Source organism: Salarias fasciatus, chromosome 1 (genome assembly GCF_902148845.1).
Source record: "Salarias fasciatus chromosome 1, fSalaFa1.1, whole genome shotgun sequence".
NCBI classification, from domain to species: Eukaryota; Metazoa; Chordata; class Actinopteri; order Blenniiformes; family Blenniidae; genus Salarias; species Salarias fasciatus.
The window spans coordinates 6706490-6727076 of record NC_043745.1 but is presented as its reverse complement, the minus strand read 5'-3'; the positions used below and the strand labels follow the sequence as shown (position 1 = coordinate 6727076).

Below are 20587 nucleotides of genomic sequence, written 5' to 3'. Positions count from 1 at the left end.
CCACAGTTTATTACACCAACTTGTTAGACACTTGGCATCATGGCCACTGATGTAAGGCTGCATGCGGATGCTTGAACATAGAAACTAACAGCATGAAGAGTCTGATTTACAGTTTTTACGCTAATGCTAACAAACCCAGAAATCCTTGAATGGGCCAACAGCCTGCAGCCGCAGTGCGGCTCGGCACTCGGTGACCTCGCTCTGTAACTTGGTGGCTGAGCTGCTGTGGTTCACAAACACTTCCACTGTGTAATTATGCTACTTAAGGCTAAAGGTGGAATTAAATGTCTGGGAGGGAAGAACTATCAACAAATGACTGGTAGTTGGCAAAGATAGTATCCTATTACAGAACCGCACTGGAATTTAGTGAGCTCTGCAGAATGAGTCAGGAAGGTTCAGTAATGGCAGACTGCACTGCATCTTATGCAACTGAAGATCAAAACAAACAGATAAATTCACTGCTGAGGAGCCGTGTCTCCGCTTCTCTGCTCATGCTGAATCTAATTCACTCTACATGTCTGGCATGCAAAGCTAACATTGGCTCAAAGCATCAGGTTAATTCTGTTTGTGAAATGCACAAAAAATACACAACTCAAACTCATTATAGAGCATTATTCCATGAGATCGTACAAAATCGATTAATAGGCTTTCACCTTGTGTGTGTGCTACCATTTCATTGAATACAGAAAATTTTGATTTTAATTATTTCTTTATCATTCAGCTACCAATTAAGTTCCATTTAAACTGCTGTGGGAGACAACAGACACAATAAAATCCTATTTTTATGAGCATTACCAAAAATGTGTTTAATTTTAGTGAAATATAAACATATAAATTGGACCACCCCTGGTTGAGATTAGGATTTAATAAAACTTAAGAGCAAAATTAACCATTTAATGATCTATATCACATAGCATCAGTCTTAAAAACAATATTAGCACGTCAAGATAAATCGCTGTTGTTGTTACCACAATAACAGCTGAATATCAATTTATTTGACTCCCATTTAAAATCATAAAACGGACAATTAATCATGAAAAGATATTAAGTGTGTCATTGATTTCTAAATGTAATATCCGTGCATGAGGCGAGGCACATTTGTCTCCTTCATTACGAGCTTATGAGGTGTCAGCCACCGGATCATTTCGACTCTAATTAAGTCTGGGGATCGTTTGGCGGCCGAGGTGGAGCGTCTGCGCTCAAGGGCATCCTCACCTGTCATCGTAGAGCACCTCTCCGGTCTTGGGGTCGATCACATGGATAATGATGCCTCGGTTGCCCCAGCTTCTCTGGAACAGGTAGTTGTTTTGGTTGCTCTCTCCGGGGTGAAGAGTCTTGTTGAGGAATGTCCACGACAGCTTCTGCTGGCCGTGGATCTCCAGGGTTCCTCCCGTCCCCACGCCGAGGTACTTCCTGCCAAAGTAGCCATGCTCCTCATCGCTGTCGTCCAGTCTGAAGAAGTAGAGAGGAGGAGGCGCAGCAACAGTCAGTGTGTCGAGAGTACATAACAGCAAATAATGATAAACATTTCGTGTTTCTAAAGTCGCACACAAAAATCAGTTCATCAGATGCTACAAGGTACTTATTAGAGAGGAAGAATTAGAGTGACTATAATCATTACTTCTAATAAAACAAAAATTGAGCTGCTCCAAGCTGGTGGGAGCAAGATGAAAACAGGCCACAAGTTGGTGCTGTTGCTGTTTTTGTAATTATACTACAAACAAATGTGAACAGAGAACAATAAACATTAACAATGGCAAATAAACGGACATCCATATGTCCACACGGCCAAGTTGAATTGTTACTACAGTGACTGTCAATTATAAAACTACCAAGACTCAGGAGAATCTGGACTGGGAGTCGCGACACTCTGGAGGAAAACGTTGTTGTTATTGTCCTTCCACTCACGCATGTCCAGGAAAAGTATTTTTTACAGCTACAGTGAGCATGAGCATGCACATGTACAGGATTTCCGTAAAGTTGCATTTTCTTACGTTTATACGGAAACTGGATGGGAACGTTTTTAAAAGTTGCGTTTTCCCCGTATAGACAGACACTCAGATTCAGTGGCTCCAAACCGTTATAGACAACAAAAATTCAACAAAGAAATTGAAAACGTTGAGCAAACTGTTCCTGAGTTGATTAAGAAGCAATGAGGCACTTCTAGTAAACCTCATAAACCTCAATATTTATGACTATATGGCAAATTTTATGAGAAACAGATGGAAAAAGCCACTGGTAAAACAAACCAGTGAGTTTTTCAGATACCTTTCATGGCATGTTTGATGGATTTATACAAGCAGGGACCTGTTCCATACCCCATATTTATCCTTAAAGGTGCATTAAGGAGTTTGCACGTTTTATGCGAAACAGCGCCTCCTGCAGGCCTTGGGCGTAATGCAGCTTAGTGAAAAACTCGTGCCTGTGGCTCGCGTGCACGGAAGAGAGGAACTCCTTCCTCGCTCTTTTAGTAGCGCTCGAGTAAAATGTAAGTTTCTTTTACCTGGTGGAGTCTGTGCTGGAGCTGTGGCAGTGCTAGAAGCCAGTCTTTTCTTACTTCCTGGAAGATCCTGCTCAGTTGTTGCTCACTAAGCATCTGGCGGAGTAATGGCAAATAATGACAAAACGAAACCTAACTACATCAGGCCAACCGGAGCGCGCATTATGTCATTCCTTTCAAACTCTCCCCAAAAAATTTCTGGTGCCGGACCAGCACTGCAACTTTCAAGTGACAATTTTGCGCTGTTAGAGGTACTTGTAATGAATATGTCAGGGCATATTGTACACATCGTTAAAAATGTGTAACATATTTAAGGTGGAAAATAAGTATTTTTAAAGTTGAAAAACTCCTTAAAGCACCTTTAAGTTGTAAATGTAGAAGTAACATTCACTAAGAGCCGAACATAAGGATATTTATTCAGAAGACTCATTTTGTATTTTTCAGCTTTGGTGCTCAAACAGAAAGTCAAACAGTTTCCAAACTCTAAAGTCCTCCAACCAACACCTTGAAGGTAAAGAAAGTGAACATTTTACAGTAGTTTCCCCATCATAATTCAAAATGTGATACTTCCATCAACACTGACGTCTTTCATGAGTTACAGTTATAAAGTTGGTGTTGTTGCGGGGTCGTCCATTGCAGGATAAATCCTGGACATCATTAAACTGAAATAACCCCAGAAGCACAGCTCACCAAGGAGACCACTAATCTTCCTCAGAAACACGTGTCTGTTTCCTCACAATACCAAAGCCATCAGTCAAAACAGCTGTTCCGGCGTTCCGACGAGGCCCCGGAGAGCTCAGAGCAATGCAAATCAGGAAAACCGAGCATAAACACAAAACACGGGCATATTCTAAAAAAAAAAAAAAAAAAACATCTCCATCAATTCAAAAGGCACCAGGCGCGGCATTTTATACAACGCACATCACAATACTGATAACACAGAAAGGCTTTCCAGACAGCACGATGAACACATCTGGGAATGCTCGTCGTCGCCACAGTTTGTGATATATGGCAGGACGGACGTCAGCTATTCATCAGCGGAGCTGGAGAGGGAGCTAAAATGAAAATGTAAGTCATTTTGGTTCATTTTCTAGACAGTTCCATCACAGTAAAGTGTCCTCTGGAAACACTCCTCCTGCTTTGTCTGCTTTCACGGCGCATTTTCTAAATGCTGTGCTTGTGTTGTTAAATTGATGAAGCTGTTTTCCTAATTTGTAGTTTGTTAAGGGGAAATGTGTTTTCTTAGGTTATGGAGTGCTAAGCTGTTTGGGCTGCCGTGCATTTAATTTTACAACACAAATGTCAGCTCAGTGACGTACTGCTGAAACAAACTGTCTTTCGGGTGGATTTTCTTGTAAAATAATGTCAACTCAAAACCCAGAATGATGTTTTCTTCCACAGAGAGCACAACACGTCCAACATCTCCTTCCAAACATGCTAAACTATTAATCAGCAAATACTTTCCTAATGTAAAATCTACAAGTAACTGCAAGTAAAACCAATTATAACTTTCATTACTGTGATGGAGTTCAACTATTTTTACAATGATAAATCACGACTTTGTAAACCCAACATTTGGACTAACCTGCATTTCTCTGGATATGATACACATACATCTGAGTGTCATTCTCACATGCTTTAATGTATGAGAACTGTGAATCTTCACCTATGAAAGTCATACAGTTACACTTCACTGAGAGGTTTCACATTACAGTCAGTAAATATCTGATAACTTAAAATAAAAAACCATTTGTGAAATTTTGCATGTTTGAAAAACAGGAAACTGAGCGCTCGTTTATGCTTACTTTTGTCTTATTTTATGTCCAGCAGGCCTCCGATTTCTAATGGAAATCTTAAAAAAAATAAATAAAATTGACTAGATCTTTCCAAAGATCATATTTTAATGTCTGATCATAATCAGCTTAAGTTATCACAATATCAAAGAAGTATATTATTATATACTTATATATTATATATTATATATTATATATATATAGTATAAAATATATACTGTTTTGCCTGTCGAGACGTGTTGTGTTTCTGGAGGATATTGTGGTTTACGGATGATTTTTTTGTAGAAATGTGTACCTTCCAAACAGGGAGATGGTGAGATTGCCTTTATAAGGACAATCTGGGCTTCCGATGTGCAGCTCTCCCTTGTTCCCAATCAGGATGTGTTTGGTCCGGAGCAGTATGGGCCGGCTGGTGTCAGCAATCACCAGCTTTCCTACAGGGGAGAGAAGGCTGGGTGAGTGATGAAGCCTCCTGGCAGCTCGTTCATGCCCCAGTGCCCTCAGACACCTTCTGTCTTCCTACCATTTATGGCCCTGGGCTCTGGGAGTCCACACACTCACACACTCACACACACAAGCACACATCTTCCCCACCACATCCTCCACGCAGTGTGCAATCCAATGATTCCAGCTCAGTAGTGAATGACTGCTGAACATCAACTATCTCCTTCGTGTACCTTTTCTCCAGCGTTGGCCGTGACCCTGCTTTCACCACCAGCCTGCTCTTTAATAGTGTTATTCCTCATTCACAATACGCTTCGCAGTACCAAATGTATTTAACTTTTTCTTTTTTCCTTCCCTTTGACTTTCAGATGATTCGCTCGGAGATTCTGTAAAACCACTTAGCGTAAAGGATTCTAACAGATAAAAGCAGGAGAAAAGGCTTTGCTCTTTTGGGGAGAAATAATGTGAATTCTGCTGCGAGATCTGTTGCATATATTATATAATACCAAACAGCATCCTTCTCAAACAGCCAAAAGCTTACTCCGAGGAATCCATGAACCCAACAGATATATTAAGACACCCAAGATTTAGCTGGTGAAAGCTTGACAGAAGAAACCACCCATAAATCAGTTTTTCCCCATATATTTGATTTACAAGTGCCAGAATATAATGTCTCAGCAGCTTTTAGCCAACGCTCTGGCAACAGCTTACAGTTATTGTTTGACAGAAACAGCAATGATCTGATGCTCTGCATAAATTCTGACTTCATTCTACATCTTTTGGTGGATCTCAGTGCAGCCAAGAAACCTTATAAACACACTACAATAACAACATACAGGTACACTTCACCGTGTTTTCTTCCACACTAGGGTTAGGTGTGATCCAGTGGAGAGAAGCCAGGCCCAGACTGTCTGTCTTTAAAACCTCAGAGTTCCCAGAGTCCTTTCTAAGCTGATAATCTCTCCTGGACTGACCGCAGTGGTCCCAGCAGGCCGTGCCTTCTGCCTGTCTGCTGTCCAGGTTTAATGTATGATCCTGGTCTGATGATGTGTAGAGCGATGCCACCTATGATCCTAGTGGAGGAATCCCAAAACTACACCCGTAGACCACAGGAGGTTTGGAAGACCCTACAGACACCCGAGCAGTTTGCTCTTATGAGGGTCTTTTATTCCAGTCGGGAGTAAAGTCCAGAATAACATGATCCAAAACCCCCGTGAACTTTAGACTCTAGGTTTTAGTTTAGGCTGAGGTGGGCCTCCACCAGCACAAGACCTAATGCCACAGTGGGCTCCGGCTATCAGGGTATGACGAGTATTTTCATAACGCTGCATGTATAAACCCTTGGAGTGATCACATTATTAGGTAGGTCACAACACTTTATACAGGATCTACATAGGACTGTTTTCTGTCTCCCAATCTTAAAAACAATTGCCTGGAATGATTTAAACAGATCAGTTTATTGTAAAGCTGCTGGGGGCTTTGTGTTCAGACATATTGTCTTTGGATTCCCATCGTTAAATTCATGATACTGGCATGATACTGAGGATGAAGTTAATGGTCAGAATAACCAATATGATAGAAAATAACACTGACCAGGAGAACGAGGGTCAAAATGTGTTGTGCTGGCCTCCACTCTGTCTTTGGACCAGCCTCATCTGATGCCAAGACCCAAATCCTACTTTTGGTTGATCCAGATATAATTACCTTTTGAGGCCAAGTGCAGAAAGCCCTCAGATGGTTTTTCTGCTGCAGGTAGAATTTGAATTAATAAGAAATGCTGCAGTCGACATATTATAAAGCTTCTTGACGCCGCATGAACTCAACTTCACAAGACTCTCCTGAATACTGGAATCTTTGCATCAGCTGAACAAAAAGCATTACAGATGACGTGAGCTTGATCAGTTAAAGTTTGGTATTCAAGCTCAAGTCTGGTATTCAAGTGCTCAGAGTTTGAACCATGCTGTGTATTCCTAACACACACACACACACACACACACACACACACACACACACACACACACACACACACACACACACACACACACACACACACACACACTCCACATGATTTGTCTAAGTAGTAATTTCAGTTGAAAGTTGGACTCCTGAAGTTTTTAACATGAGGAAATATTGTGTGTGTGGTTTCATTCTGGCCTGCTGTCTGCTTCGTTTTCAGCGTTTCTGCTGTTCCCATGTGAACAGACATCATTTTCAATAAGCTGCTGTGTGACCATGAAACTTCTCTGAAACAGGAACACAAAATAAACCCTTGAAGCCTTGTTGTGTAAATGGGGTCTGAGATTGTTCCTGCTGCTGAGACTCCCTGGATCCCTCTGCTAAAGTAAACAGAGCTCTGCAGCGTCTCCCCAGTGCCTTTCAAAATATCATGGAAATGATGCCAAAATAGCAGGAAGGGCGAGAAACAGCCTCCAGGTAATTGAAACTGAGAAGCCACTTACTGCCAGGTCAAGAGGAGCACAGGCATGTAAAAAAGGCAACTTTAGTTTTCTAACAGCGGCTCTCAGTTCATGTCAGATCAAGTGTGCACGATGCAGAGTCGTGCTTTAAAGTTCAAGTGTGGATGGATGCTTTTGCTCACAGCCCTCAAAAAACTCTCATTGGCCATTTTGACGAAACGTTACCAGGAGCTCAAGTTGTGTTTTATTTTTGTTTTTCAAGCATCTCTTCTCAGTGCATTAACTGTCTCTTGGCTCAGAAGTGTTTACGCCGTGAACGGCTTCCCTTTTCATTTCTCTTCGTGTTCCTCCTCTTTGTCTTTGACTGCCTGATATCTTCAAACTTCTCTCTTCCTTTCATTATAACCATTTCCCACACAAACACTTTGTTTCACACCAAAAAATGTCACATAACAGAACACAAATGAAAGGATTTCCTAAAGACCAGTGTCGGAGAGACATTCAATTACTGAAGGTTTATGTGTTTCTGGTGAAAGTGGTTGAGAGTGGTCCAGATTTGATTGACATTTTAAGTAGCCATTAGCAGTAAATGTGAATTACACGGCCCTGTCAGTGGCGCTCTGAGCCGACGCCTGAAGCCAGCGCCGCTGCTGGAGCAGATTAGACGCCCCGTGGAGCTGCAGACGCATTTCTAATGAATGTAGGAGAGAGCAGGATGAGTCACGGGACACTCAGCGCTGTTTCACATGTAAAGAACATTTAATGTGAAAACCCTATTGTTGATAATCATTTGGCAAAGACTGAAAGGTTCTGAATCAATGATTCTGTACAGTACTGTAAAGAAAATTAACATCTTCAAAATGTTTGAAGATTTGATGGATTTTTTTCTACGTACCTCCGTTCAGAATCTCGATGGAGTGGACCGTGGCGGAGGTCGTGAGGAGGACTTTCCGGCCGTAACCGATGGTAACGCGATGGTCTTCACTGTGTCCCGGCATCCATGGCTGCAGGCCTGGCTCCTTATCCGGACACGCTTCAGGGAGCAGAACAACACACTGTGAGGTCAGAGGCGTGTGACGAGAAGCAGATTCATTTCACTACAGTAGATAATCATGACTTTAATTTAGCAAAACTAAAACGTACAATAAGGCGCCATTCAGATGGAAAATGTGTGAAAACACACTATCCTTCATGAGGACACCTTTCTAAACGTTTGTTGTTGTACATTTTGGGTCAGCACGGACCCCAAATAGAATCAAATGGATTCCTGTCACAATCCCAGGCTCCTCTAACTACTGTCCACCAAACTGACACCACGTTAGAGAAGAGAATCTTGCCCTAATATGTCATCCTAACATTTTCGTTTTGCTTTAATTCACTGACTTAAGTGTCAGTTGTATTATGTCACAGTCTCTGTTTTCAAATGTGATTTTTTTTTAGTTAGTTTTTATTAAGTTTTCGTCGTTTTTGTCAACAAAATTAATTATCTCAACACACAATGTGTGAAACAAAAACGTTGCTCCCGGCTCTGTGTGGACCAGATGTGTCTTGATGATAGCTAATTTATAAATTTAATTTGTAAAAGTTTCACATTTCCACTGCAACATTTTGAACATTTACACAGAAACGGCAGAAACGTTAAAAACGCTGTAGTTAGCATGTCAGGCCATGTGTTTGTGCTGCTGCTCGTTTTTGTGACAAAACCACACACATGAGCACAGAGAACAATACAACGGCGAGTTCACAGACATTCATAAGGACAGAAGAACCAGTTGGACTGTTATTAGGGTGACTGTCAACTCTAAAACTAGTCCAAGTCCAAGGGACTCTGGACTGGAACCAGGACCAGGACCAGGAGAATCTGGACTGGGAGTCACGACACTCTGCAGGCAGACGTTATTGTCCATTTACTCACACGTGTACAGAAGGACTATTATTACTATGGCTGTGGTGGTGTGCATGCGCAGCAGCAATATTTTAGAAAACTGGCGTTTTTTCCTGTTTCCACACAGACGGAATGGGAGTGTTTTCAAAAAGCTGCGTTTTCAATGGCTTTGAGCAGCGCTGTTGAGTAAATGGACACTGAAAACACAACCTAAGTGTTCCGTTTTCACTTGAAATCATTGTGACGTAAACAGGATCTAAAGTGGATGAGCACAGGGCATCTCTCAGAATAAAAGCTATTTATTTGTTGGTGGTATTAGTCTAGCTCATGGTTCCTCGCTGAAGTTTGGTTGTGGGAGATTATATGAGTGTGACCAGACAGTAGAGCAGCCTGGTACATCGAGGGTGGAGTTTTCCAGCTGCTTGGTGTGAAAGGCAGAGTACCCTCATCACGGAGCGAGCACAGCACAAGACTGGCACGCACCGGCCCCTGCCCAAGGATGATTTGAGTCAATAATCAAACTAACGAGCAAGTCTTTGGATTGTGGGAGGAAGACTCCATCCAGAGTGAAAGGCAGTGTTTTCTTCACTTGAAGGCGTCGGTAAGACCATTAGGACTCGGCAGAGTTCTTGGAGAGAGAGAAAGCGGAATCAGGCGGATGCAGACGAAGCGAGGTGATGACAGCAGGCTGTTTTTCATCGTAGCCATTAGACCATGCAGAAGACCTTTTGCCCCTTTGCATCGTTAGATAACACATTGCATAAAATTTCTGCATTATACTGTGGCACTTGGACAAAGGCACTTCGAAAGACAATTTATTACTACTGCAACTAATAATGTTGTTTATCGCTACGGCAAGTGCCAGAATCCGGCGTGAGTGCAGGCAGAACTCTGATAAAACAGCAAATAAACTGAAGATGCTGTTTTCGCGAACATTAGAAATAAAGTGAAAAAAATAATGTGCCCATGAGCCACCTTTTCCGTTTGTCTCTGCCTGGCCTTCACTGTATCTACAAACACACAGTTCCTGTAATGTGAATGAATCGACAGAATTGATGTAGTGCACTCCAGCATTTAGAATAAATGGAGCCTTGTCCGACATGCTTCAGCCTTTATCGGGCTTTTAATGCCATCTTGACAAAGTCTGTTAACAGTGGAACATTGCTTTGATAAAATGGACTGAAGTACAAAACACTGTGATTTACTTCGAGGGGGGGATTAAATGAGGTTTGTGCTGGACTCTCAAATAAAAGAACATTACGTTCTTTCTCAGCCCGTCATTCAACAATTAGAGCCAGAGAGGCAGAGGAGAGAGGCTGAATGAGTCTGTTGTGTGCCGATGCACTCAGATAATTATTTTTCCATTCAGAATTCAGAGACTAACTTGTTACCTTCGAGGGGAAGCAACAAGTTTTTGCACGTCTTTTGTTAAAGCTTTTGCGTGGTGCTCAAAAATGCATGAAAATTACAACGAATGGAAGTGAATCAGGAGGAGGAAACGATGTACAATGTAGAAACTTCAATCAGAACATCTTTAACCATAAATTAATCTGACTGGGTGAAAACATCAGCAGTGCTAACCACTGATTCTCATCCCGTCCTACTTTAATTGTCTCAACTCTCTAACTACCTCAATGGGAATGAAAAAGCACAGGAGCTGATATGGATCGCTCGTCAAAGAGTCAGGGTGACTGATAAGCGCATTAAGTTTGAACCTGTCATGATCGGAATGCCAGCGAAACACGGCGTAAGTATCCAGTCTGCCCGATAAAGTTTGGCTATACTGCTCCCCGGCGGGTGCGAGCAGCGGTTACCTCATCTCCCTGCCATCTAATGGCTCCGTCAATGGCATTGAGTGGCCGGGGAGCTGAACTGTCGGGTAAATTTCCCAGCGGGCTAACGCAGATTGATAGGCGGTGACGTGCAATCAGCTGGTTTCTGCTCCCTCTGACTGATGACTGTTTGGCTGTTGAGACTCTGGCTGTCTCTCTCCAGGGGTTCGACGGAAACCCTGCGAAGACACCATGTCCTCCCCTTCTAATTACATTAATGAAAGACCCGTCTTGGCATCATAGATAAAGGAAGACCCTTATTGTCTCCGACTGAGTGCAGATGTGTGGAAATAAGCAGAGGAGGTCGGCGATATGATGGCGGAGGGTTGGAGACGGGGAGATGGTGACCTCTGTCTGCGTGAGGGGAAGCTCCCGGCCATCACATGTCCCCCTCAATCTTTCTCTGGCCAGCTGCCGACTCCAGGTCGGTGACCTTTGACTGCTTCTCTCTGCATGCTGCTGACAAGGGATGGGCAACATGTCAACAATTTCCAACTGGCCACTGCCACTCCAGCTGTCCCCTCCGACCAAGCTGGAGGAGCCAGGCTTCACACAGGGATCTGGAAGGAGTGGAAGACTCCGTAAAGCGGTAAACTGAAGATTTTCCTTATAAAAATGTAAGATTTCACCATTTTTTCATCTTAGAAACAACCGACTATAAGTCACAATGAAACAATGAGAGCAGCACCCATAACTAAATGAGCAAAGCAGTATGAACATGTGTCAGGACATGGCGCCGGGCGTGGGATTTTGGTTTTGAACAGCTTCATGGAAGCCGGAATCTGACCAGGTGCAATGGGATTGTTGATAAACACACAAAGACATAGAGAAATGTACAATCTCTGCTAATAAATTTAGAAGATTGCAAACTGAATTATCATGTCATAATCAGAGTTAGATGGAGAATATGCAGCACTGAGTGCCAAAGGCATTTAGTGTCCTTCATTAAAATGTGTTCTGGCTGTTATTAAAGAAAACTCTTTATTTCTGGAGTCAATTCAGAAATCAAGCCAGTGTACAATTTGGAGGAGGGTTAGAAAAAACCTTTATATAGCAAGTAAACATAAGTGAAAGAAGGGAAATAGGGAGTAGCTAGCAGGTCAAACAGGTCCAACCTCCCACCCAAAAATGCTTCTCTAAATACAGTCACAGTGGGTCGGTTTATAGAGCTACATGTCTGCTGCAGGTCAGACATTACTCTACATGGAAGTGAGCTTCGTTTCATCCTCCTCTTGATTTGTTCCTCTGCATCCTGACAGCAGCAATAAAACAGAGCTGCCCGTTTCTTATTGTCTCCCTGAGAAAATTGGAAACTGGGAAAACAGACTTTCTGAACTGGTGACAATCCCAGTCAGCAGCAGGAAAGCATCAGGCGGAGGTTAGGGGATACGTTTGGCTTTGTTAGTTCTGAAAGAGTAGTTGGTGCCAGTTCCAATCCAGAAACCACATGCTCATGGGGAGGAAATTGTCAATAAGACTGATCATGAAAAAAACAAAACTGTAGCGAGCACCATTCGCCTCCTCTAATCGCCCGACCATAATGCTGACTGCTCAGATCTGATGTGTCCTGATCACTTTAGAAACCTGAGGTGTGACGGCGGGCTGGGCGAGTCTCGCCTCTGCATCTTCTCATCTGAAGAAATAAATGAAATCAGTCGTGACTGAGCTTCCACCTTCTGCAATAACCGAAGGACAAAGACATAAAACAGAAATGCTTACATTTACAGCAGTGAGCAAGAAACTCCATCCTCAGCAGCTGTTCGCGCGCACACACGTTTCTGAGTAAGCGTCTGAAGTCAGTCCTCAGAGGTCTGTTCCTACCAAGTGTTTGGCCGCTGGGAGCAAAAAAAAAAAAAAAACTGCTGAATGGGCCGCTTTGCTCTGCGAGGAACTATTTTCTTAATCTAACAACACAATGAACTGTGCCTGAACCTCATCAGAAAAGCAGCAGCCCAGGTGAGGTGGGGAGAACTGCAGCATGGAAAACAAATCACCCACAATAAAGACTTCAAAGCATTCTTCACAACTCTAATTACAGGCCAGGGCGGGAGAACACTTGTATTTGTAACATAACAAACGTCTCTTAAAGAAACCTGTTGCATTATTGTCTGGAGATTGTTCTGTTTACGCTGTGAACACGGGAAGTTTTCCAAACAGAGACGCACAGCCGATCCGTATCACACCACTGCTACACGCTATGTATGGACAATGAACCAGTCAAGATATGAGTCCGGTACCGAGCATCACATAAGGACTTATTGTGGAAATGATAATGTCCTAAAGGATCTGTTGTGTTCCTGCAACTGGGAAAGTTTCCAATTGAGTTTACAGCGTTCACAGTAAGAAAGCAGCCACACGGCGGCTTTATTGCTGCTGTTAAGAAGTAAACTTGGAAAATAAGCAATAGTGCAAAAACACAACGATAGCAGGTGTAACAGCTGCAGGCTATTTGAAATTACTTATACCTTTAAAGGGAAAGCCTGTAAGTAGTGAATGTCAGCAAATGCGATCGATTGTATAAGGTCTTAACTACTGTGTTAATTTACTCAATCACACCCTGTCTGTGCACTTTGTTTCTATTGAAAACAAGTTTTGTGGGATTTTAACGCATTCATTTTGATGAAGTGATTACAGAAAAAAATAACTTCAAAAATGGGTGCATTTAACCGTGCTGTGTAGCGTTTGTTACAGATTCCTTTCAGTTCCCGACACACCCATCACACTGCAGCCGGATAATGTTCCTGCATTCATGGAGAAGTAAATGCTGAATGCTGTCTCCATTTCTGATACTGGGCCAAGACAGAGATCCAGGCCCTGTTCACACCTTCACATGTTTTCAAGTGAAAACTGAAAACTTTTGTTGAGTTTTGAGTGTCTGTTTAAAGACCAGTGGCGCTCGGAGTGACAGAAAACGTAACTTTCTGAAAACACTCCAACTCCATCGAAACATGGGGAAAACAAGTTTTATGAATTGTTGCTTCTGCACATCATGGCTGTGGTAGATAGTTCTTCTGCACAGACACAAGTAGAGAATAAGAAGTGGTGACCTGCAGAGTAACATGACTCCCAGTGTTCATGAGAAACGCTGTCTTGTAAACACCAGTGAGCAAAATATGCATTTTCATTTTATCAAACCAATTCAGGTCTCTGGCATCACGGCATTGTTAACACGTAGCCACAAGCACTGTCTGTTACCTAAGCTAATCTATGTTAGTTCCTAGCCTTATGAGAGAGCTGACATCAGAAAAAGTGAAAAAATAAAAACAAAAATAAAGATGAAGCTGATTTTGTTGTGTAAACATATTCAAGCCTCTTTGATTCATTCGTCTCACAAAATCAGTTTAAGATTAAAAACAATGAGGAGGGATTAAAATGCAATTAATGACTAACAAAGCCCCTAATTATATTTTATTGTAAACCTCGTCCCACCACCAGTTTCTACATCACGTCAGTGAAACCTCTCTTTGTCTTTAGAGCTCTGACTGAATAAAAAGTGTCTTTGTGAGTTGGCCGTGTTGAAGCGAGCACAAAATGAAGTGGGAACGCAGTGAAGGCACACAGCGTCTAAGCACCAGAAATCAATCGTCACAACACATTTGGTAATGAGCCGAAACCTGCTCGGTGCATATTTTTCCCTCTTTATGCATAACTTAATGAGTGTGACTCAGAGGATTGTCTCTGTATTGACTATACATCATCCTTATTTGCTTTTCAGATTCTCCCTCGATATTATTTTGATGTTTGCTTTTCAAACGGCCCATTTCCACTCGAGGGGGATTGTAAAAGTTTGATTGAATTAAACTGAATGAGGGAAATCAAGCATCGTGCAGGCGGCGGCCTCAGCTGCAGCAGTTATGGACACAGTAGCTGCAAGGCTCAATAAAGGTACGACTCCTGCTCAGGTAGACTGTGACTCCCACGGAGACCAGAATATTGGAAGAACCGATCGAGACACAGGCGTTTACCTGGAGATCTTTGGGAGACACTTCGGTTTTCTGCTTCTCAGAATATTCCTGATGATTTATGCCTCTCATTCTAAAAAGCCATAAAGCAATTAATTTCAGGGGTAAGGGGTTGTCAACATTAATATTTGCTTCCATTATTGGTTCTGACCAATCTTGCTGTACTGCTGGTCCCCAAGCTGTAAAAAGTTGCTCTAGTCGAACATCCTTTTCAAAAAAACGATGTTCGTCTACACAAAAACGGCTGGCAGGCTGAAAACAGCGCGGTTGGCATGTCGGGCCGTGAGTCACAGCTGTTGGGTGTTAGAAACATTGATGTTATGAACATTACAGATGAAGCTGGACGGTCGTTACGGTCTCAGGAGAACCTGGACTGGGAGTGGAGACACTCTGGAGACCAACACTGCTGTGGTGCACAGAAGCAGCACTTAAGAAAACGTTTCCCTTTTCCAAACAGTGTTTTCCAAAAGTTCCACCTGAGGAACCATTTTCAAAAGTTGCTTTCTCGGTGGCTCCAAGCACGCTGACGTATAACCACACACCCAAAATACAAGAGTTTCCTTTTTTACTTGAAAATGTTGGCTAAAGGTTGCTGCAGTGACAGAGACATGAAGTCCTGGATACGGAGGTTATTGATTTTATCCTACATCTTGCACATGGAGAGGGTGAAAAACCAATGATGTGCACTTAAGGCTTTATGAAGTATGGACAGAGGAACTTTCCACCATAGTGTGAAGATGCATTAACCCCTCAGTAACGGTGTGAGGTCAAGCCCATAATGTTTGTCTAGACTCACTCAGATATAGATCAGATATCTTAATGGTGTCACTGACTGGGGAATCTTTACTGCAGTGGATCACATGCTTCTTCTTGCATTGCATATTCCTGACGATGAGCGTTTAACAGATTGCTTCGACCTGAGCTGAACTTGGACATGGTTTTCTTTCTTGACGCTCATGATCAAGTCGTGCTTCAGCTTCTTCTCAGGTCTGATCGCTTCAGATCCTAACTGAAGAATAAGATCAGTGGAAAAGATTTTTAAGGGGAAGGTGGCAGGTTTCCCTCTTCAGGACAGCATGAGGAGTTTATCAGTCTCAGAGCAGACCTGTTACTCCTCCCAGTTAAGGTGGAGCAGGTATCAGGATGATTCCTGATTGTCTCTCAGCAGAAGTCCACCAGCTGATTTATGGCCTGGAGGTCGAACCAGGACACTCTGCAGAGATTCTCTCTGCTTGGTTGGAATGACTTCCGATTAAATAAGCTGGAAGAAGGTGGAGGACAGAAATGGATGGATGGATGAATCGACTGTAATACTATGAATTGCATAGGGAGCTCAAACAAACCAGTTTAAGAGCAGAAAAGGTGAGTCAATTTCCTAAACCCATAAAAGAAATAAAGAAATTTAATCTATCCGAAGCAGCAGAAGCCAGTGTTTGCCTGACGGGAAGCAAACTGCCCATTAAACGGAAGCATCTCGTATTACTTCCACTTATGGTTTTTAATAATGATGTCACAGAACCCCTTTGTGTTTGAGCTCCTCATTGATATGCAGCCGCGGCGCCCAGCCTTCAATAAAACGTCGATCTGATTGAGAAGCTCTTGTGGCTGTGATTAGAGGCTGTAATAAAAAGAGGCAGGGAGAAAGAAATGCTGGGGAAAGTGGAGATATGTGTTCAGTTTAAAGTCGGAGAACTTTTCTGAACGCCTGAAGCGGTCTAACACAATACACACACACACGGGAAGACACACACTGCGCTGAGCAGGGGCAGGATGGGCTGTGGCCTTGCTTGGCTTGATGCCTGTTTGTACGGCAGCCAGGAGGTGAAGACTGCTTTCCCATAAGATACACGAGGCTTCAGCGCGCAACCGCGCGTCTGTGTCAAGTATTTTTATATGCATATGTTTTTATCATGCATTCAAACCCATGGCGGTGACTGTCTGCATGTGTGTGCGTGTGTGTGTGTGTGTGTGTGTGTGTGTGTGTGTGTGTGTGTGTGTGTGTGTGTGTGTGTATTCGTGTTGGGAGTCCTTGAATGACTCGTCTCTGCTGTTCACATCATTTCTCTTCTGTTTTTTCTTGCATATCTGAAATAAATTAAATTCATTCATATTGTCTGCATATCACACTCGTAACACTTTATCCCCATTTACACAACGTTTCAAGTAAAACTACCACATTTTTCACTTAGAATACTTTAAATTTTTCAATTACACAGTGTGCTTTATAATCCGCAGTGTGGTGTGTGGAGCCACCAGATGGCGGTAGTGCAACCTTTGGGATGCAAGCTGCTGAAAAGCCCCAAAGAAGAAGAAGGAGCCCACAATGGCACCTGTTAACGTCGCTTAATTCGCCTTAATTTTTATGTACATACTTATTTTTGTAGCATATTTGCTGTAGGTGTTATTTCTTGCAGGTAAATCGTGTTCTATGTTTTCAAGTTACTTGAACGCACCACTGGGGAGTGAGTGGCTGGGAGGGAGCAGGGGGCAGGACCGGGTTTTTTCCTCAGGTTCGACTGTCTTTTTGCTGCAGTGTTGCCATGGTTACGACAACAGTAATTTCTGAAGCTTAATAACACATCCAACTCCTCCTTCTTTCAACAAGAAGCTGGTTTTGCGTTTGCACGGCAATATTTTAAGCACAATGCCTGTTTACATGGAAACTGTAGAAATGCTGAAACTGATGTAGTTACCATGTTGGTGCTACACAGATTCACGCTATAAAGGTTTACAAAGACACAGACTTCAATGGATGGTTGGATTGTTATGACGGCCGAATCTCAACTAAAAAACTACCACAAATCTCAGGAGAAAGGTGTTTTCAGTGACTCAGATTAGCATTGCAGTTTAGAAAATTTTCACGTATAAACGCGACTTCAAAGAAGACATGTAAAATGCCAGTAAAATGATCCGAAAACATAAATTGACCAGTAGACGGGTAAATCCGACGGCACAAACAGTAAAATGACACAGAGCAGACGTCCAATAAGGAGCTCCAGCTGCTGCTATCCGTGTACAGTTGAAGGCTTTTTTGATTCATCCAATACCTGCACTTAAATGATTAAACCTCCTCCATGTGCTTTATCCTGTCGACTCTCTTTTCTGGGTCATTCTCATGGTGAAATTGCCCATTTCAGAGTCATTCTAGGATATTGCGTGGCGTTCATTATGCCTGGTTTATATTGCACTTTTATATATGTTGGTGAGAATGTTCTTAGACTGGTTCTGCACATCAAACAGAGCCCTGGTTCAAATGCATATATCTCTGATGCAGTTAACATTACAAAGGTATTTTCTATTTATTATGATGTAATATATATAAATAATAATTTTTAAATTACAACAAAGTAAATTGAAAATACCTCCCATAATTTTCACTGCATAATTAATTTCATGACAGGATTAATTTCCCCATAAAAGAAGAGGCTTTACAGAATCATATTACTTCAAATTGCATTATTCCCAACCCAGGTTATATCAACAAGAGTGCTTTCATTTAGATTGAAATTCTCAAGAGACAGTTGTTGAGGATGTAGTGGTGGGAGTGTTTCTGGGGTAATGCTCTCCAGACAGATGAAGTCAGTCCAGCTCTTTGGGAGTGTTTGTCAGCATTGTACTCTGCAATATTTCTATTTGATGTGGAACTCTCGGGTCTTTAAAGAGGACAGAGCACACATCCAGCCGCACGGAGGAAGAGAGAGACAGCTGTTGCCAGCTTCAGCTCTACCTGCCGAGCAGAGTCTGCTGTTTGTTGTTTTTGTCAGTCATTCAGACTGACAGAACACCGTTTTATGGGGGAGAGGGGAGGAAAAGCCTTTGAAACGTTTGACAGTCACCTCTACAGCACATTGTTGTTTTTGAGGGAAAAAGAAAAAGAATTCAGTGCCACAATGAGGGCTGTCCGAAAGCATTTCAGATCAACAGCGATTAAAAACATCTCAGCCAAGTGGATGTGAAAGCAGGAGCTGTTGAGCCAAAGTATTCTTGTCAAGAGCAAACTTGATTTTTGTTTCCTGTTTGGAACCCCGCATACAGCACATGTCCACATTAGCATACCTTTTCTGTTACAAGAGCTCTCCGTCAACGTCAAGGAGACTCCGGGGCGTCGGTATCGATATGACGTGCTGCGTTCAGGGCGCTTCAAGGACTAATCCATCATAGCTCCTGACAGCGTTTACATATGGAGCAGAAGTTACAGGTGTAATGTTTGGGTGCACTTCGCCGCTGACGTTCAACAGCCGGCGTGTCGAGCCATGAGACGAACCAGTAATGAGAGTCGCGAAATAACAAACGATAACCGAGACAAATGTCGGTAGAAAGCATGAAAACAAAAAGAAAAAAACTGCATTCAGTCAACACTAGTTCTTGTTTAAAGGTCGGGCATGTTCTGGGGAAATATATATGACAGACTTATTGGTAGCTTTGTGTGTTGCTGACTTAAATTTTGTAGTCAGACCTGAAACTAAAAAGAATCTGAACTAATGGTATGAAAACTGGTTTATTAAAAGATCCTGTTTTTTACCAGTGTTTCAATAAAATATTTCAATATATTTCTGCATATTGTATGCAAATTTATTATTTTTGCTATAATTTGGCAGATTCTTTTGTCATTACCAGCCTCTTTGAAGAGGCTCCAATCCGTTCCGCCAATCCACCAAGCAAATGGTCAAGATTTCAAGGAAACGTCATTCTTTGATACATCTGTTAGGAACAGCAAACACAACACCGAGGCCTGAGCTGAGACACTGGTGAAGCTGCCGTGAAGCCAGCCTCCTCACTGGAAACCTCACATCTAGTGTCAGTTTGTGAAAAGATGTATCATGCAACAGATGTAGAAGTTTTGTGGACATTTCACTGTATTTTGCACCAGGTGTCATTGAATTTGGCTTCATGTTGAGATTGCAGTCATTTTTTTTTTTAGCAAAGAATCATTTGCTGCTGTGAAAATACAGCCTTTCTCATCAGATATATTCTGCACCACAACAAATAAAACTTTAAAGTTTAAATTTAGAAGGTTATTTTGGGACTATGTCAGCGGTCCGGCCTGCTAAAGATGAATTTGTTCTGTATGTGGTCTCTGAAGTAAAGCATGTTTGACAACCTGTGTTTTAAAGGTATTCAAATGTAATTTCTGACTGCAGGTCGAGATATAAATAAAATAACACCTTGACTCACCGGCTTGGATGCTGGGAAGCAGCAGAGCTGCCAGAAACACACATGTCTTCATCTCTGAGCCGCCGCTGACCAGCGTCACACCTGAGGCCTTCAAAGGCGACTCCGGGCCTCCCAGTGGGCGTCAGACGGAGCGTCGCAGGATGGAGTCCCGAGTTCACAGAGGGAGGCCACCAAAGGCACCTACAAAATCACATTGAAATGCAGAAGAGTCAGTACGACGTGTACAAATGGGCAATTCTGGAGGACTGCCTGGCGTGCGAGCACGGCAGGAGGTCTGGCACATTTCTGGACAGCCGTGTCAAACAGTGAGAAAGACTTTCAGAGCATCGGCTCTCAAAGACACCAGAGCAGCAGATCCCTCTGCTTTACGAACGGCTGGGAGATGGAGAAAAGATTTCCAGCCTTGCGCAGAGCATTTATGCTTATTTAGATCTGTCTTCTTAAATCCTAATACTGCCTTCATACTGTTTAACTTTCCCAGTTCTGGGTTTTTAATCATGTGACAACGGTGCTGGAAACAACCTGTTGAAAACACTCCGTCTGTCACCGTGGAAACGGGGGAACACTCATCTTTCTGAA

The 20587-nt window shown here is 42.6% G+C and overlaps 1 protein-coding gene across 1 annotated transcript in view; it reads right to left on the bottom strand.

Moving 5' to 3' along the window:
- Nucleotides 1-20587, bottom strand: part of LOC115395310 (cell migration-inducing and hyaluronan-binding protein-like) — a 184731-nt gene that overhangs the window by 68463 nt on the left and 95681 nt on the right. The window contains exons 3-6 of the mRNA XM_030101175.1: nt 20009-20188; nt 8050-8187; nt 4589-4727; nt 1216-1452 (exon numbers count right to left, since the gene is read on the bottom strand). Coding sequence (XP_029957035.1) covers nt 1216-1452; nt 4589-4727; nt 8050-8187; nt 20009-20060 — 566 coding nt within the window. The 5' untranslated portion in view covers nt 20061-20188. The remainder of the gene's footprint in view (nt 1-1215; nt 1453-4588; nt 4728-8049; nt 8188-20008; nt 20189-20587) is intronic.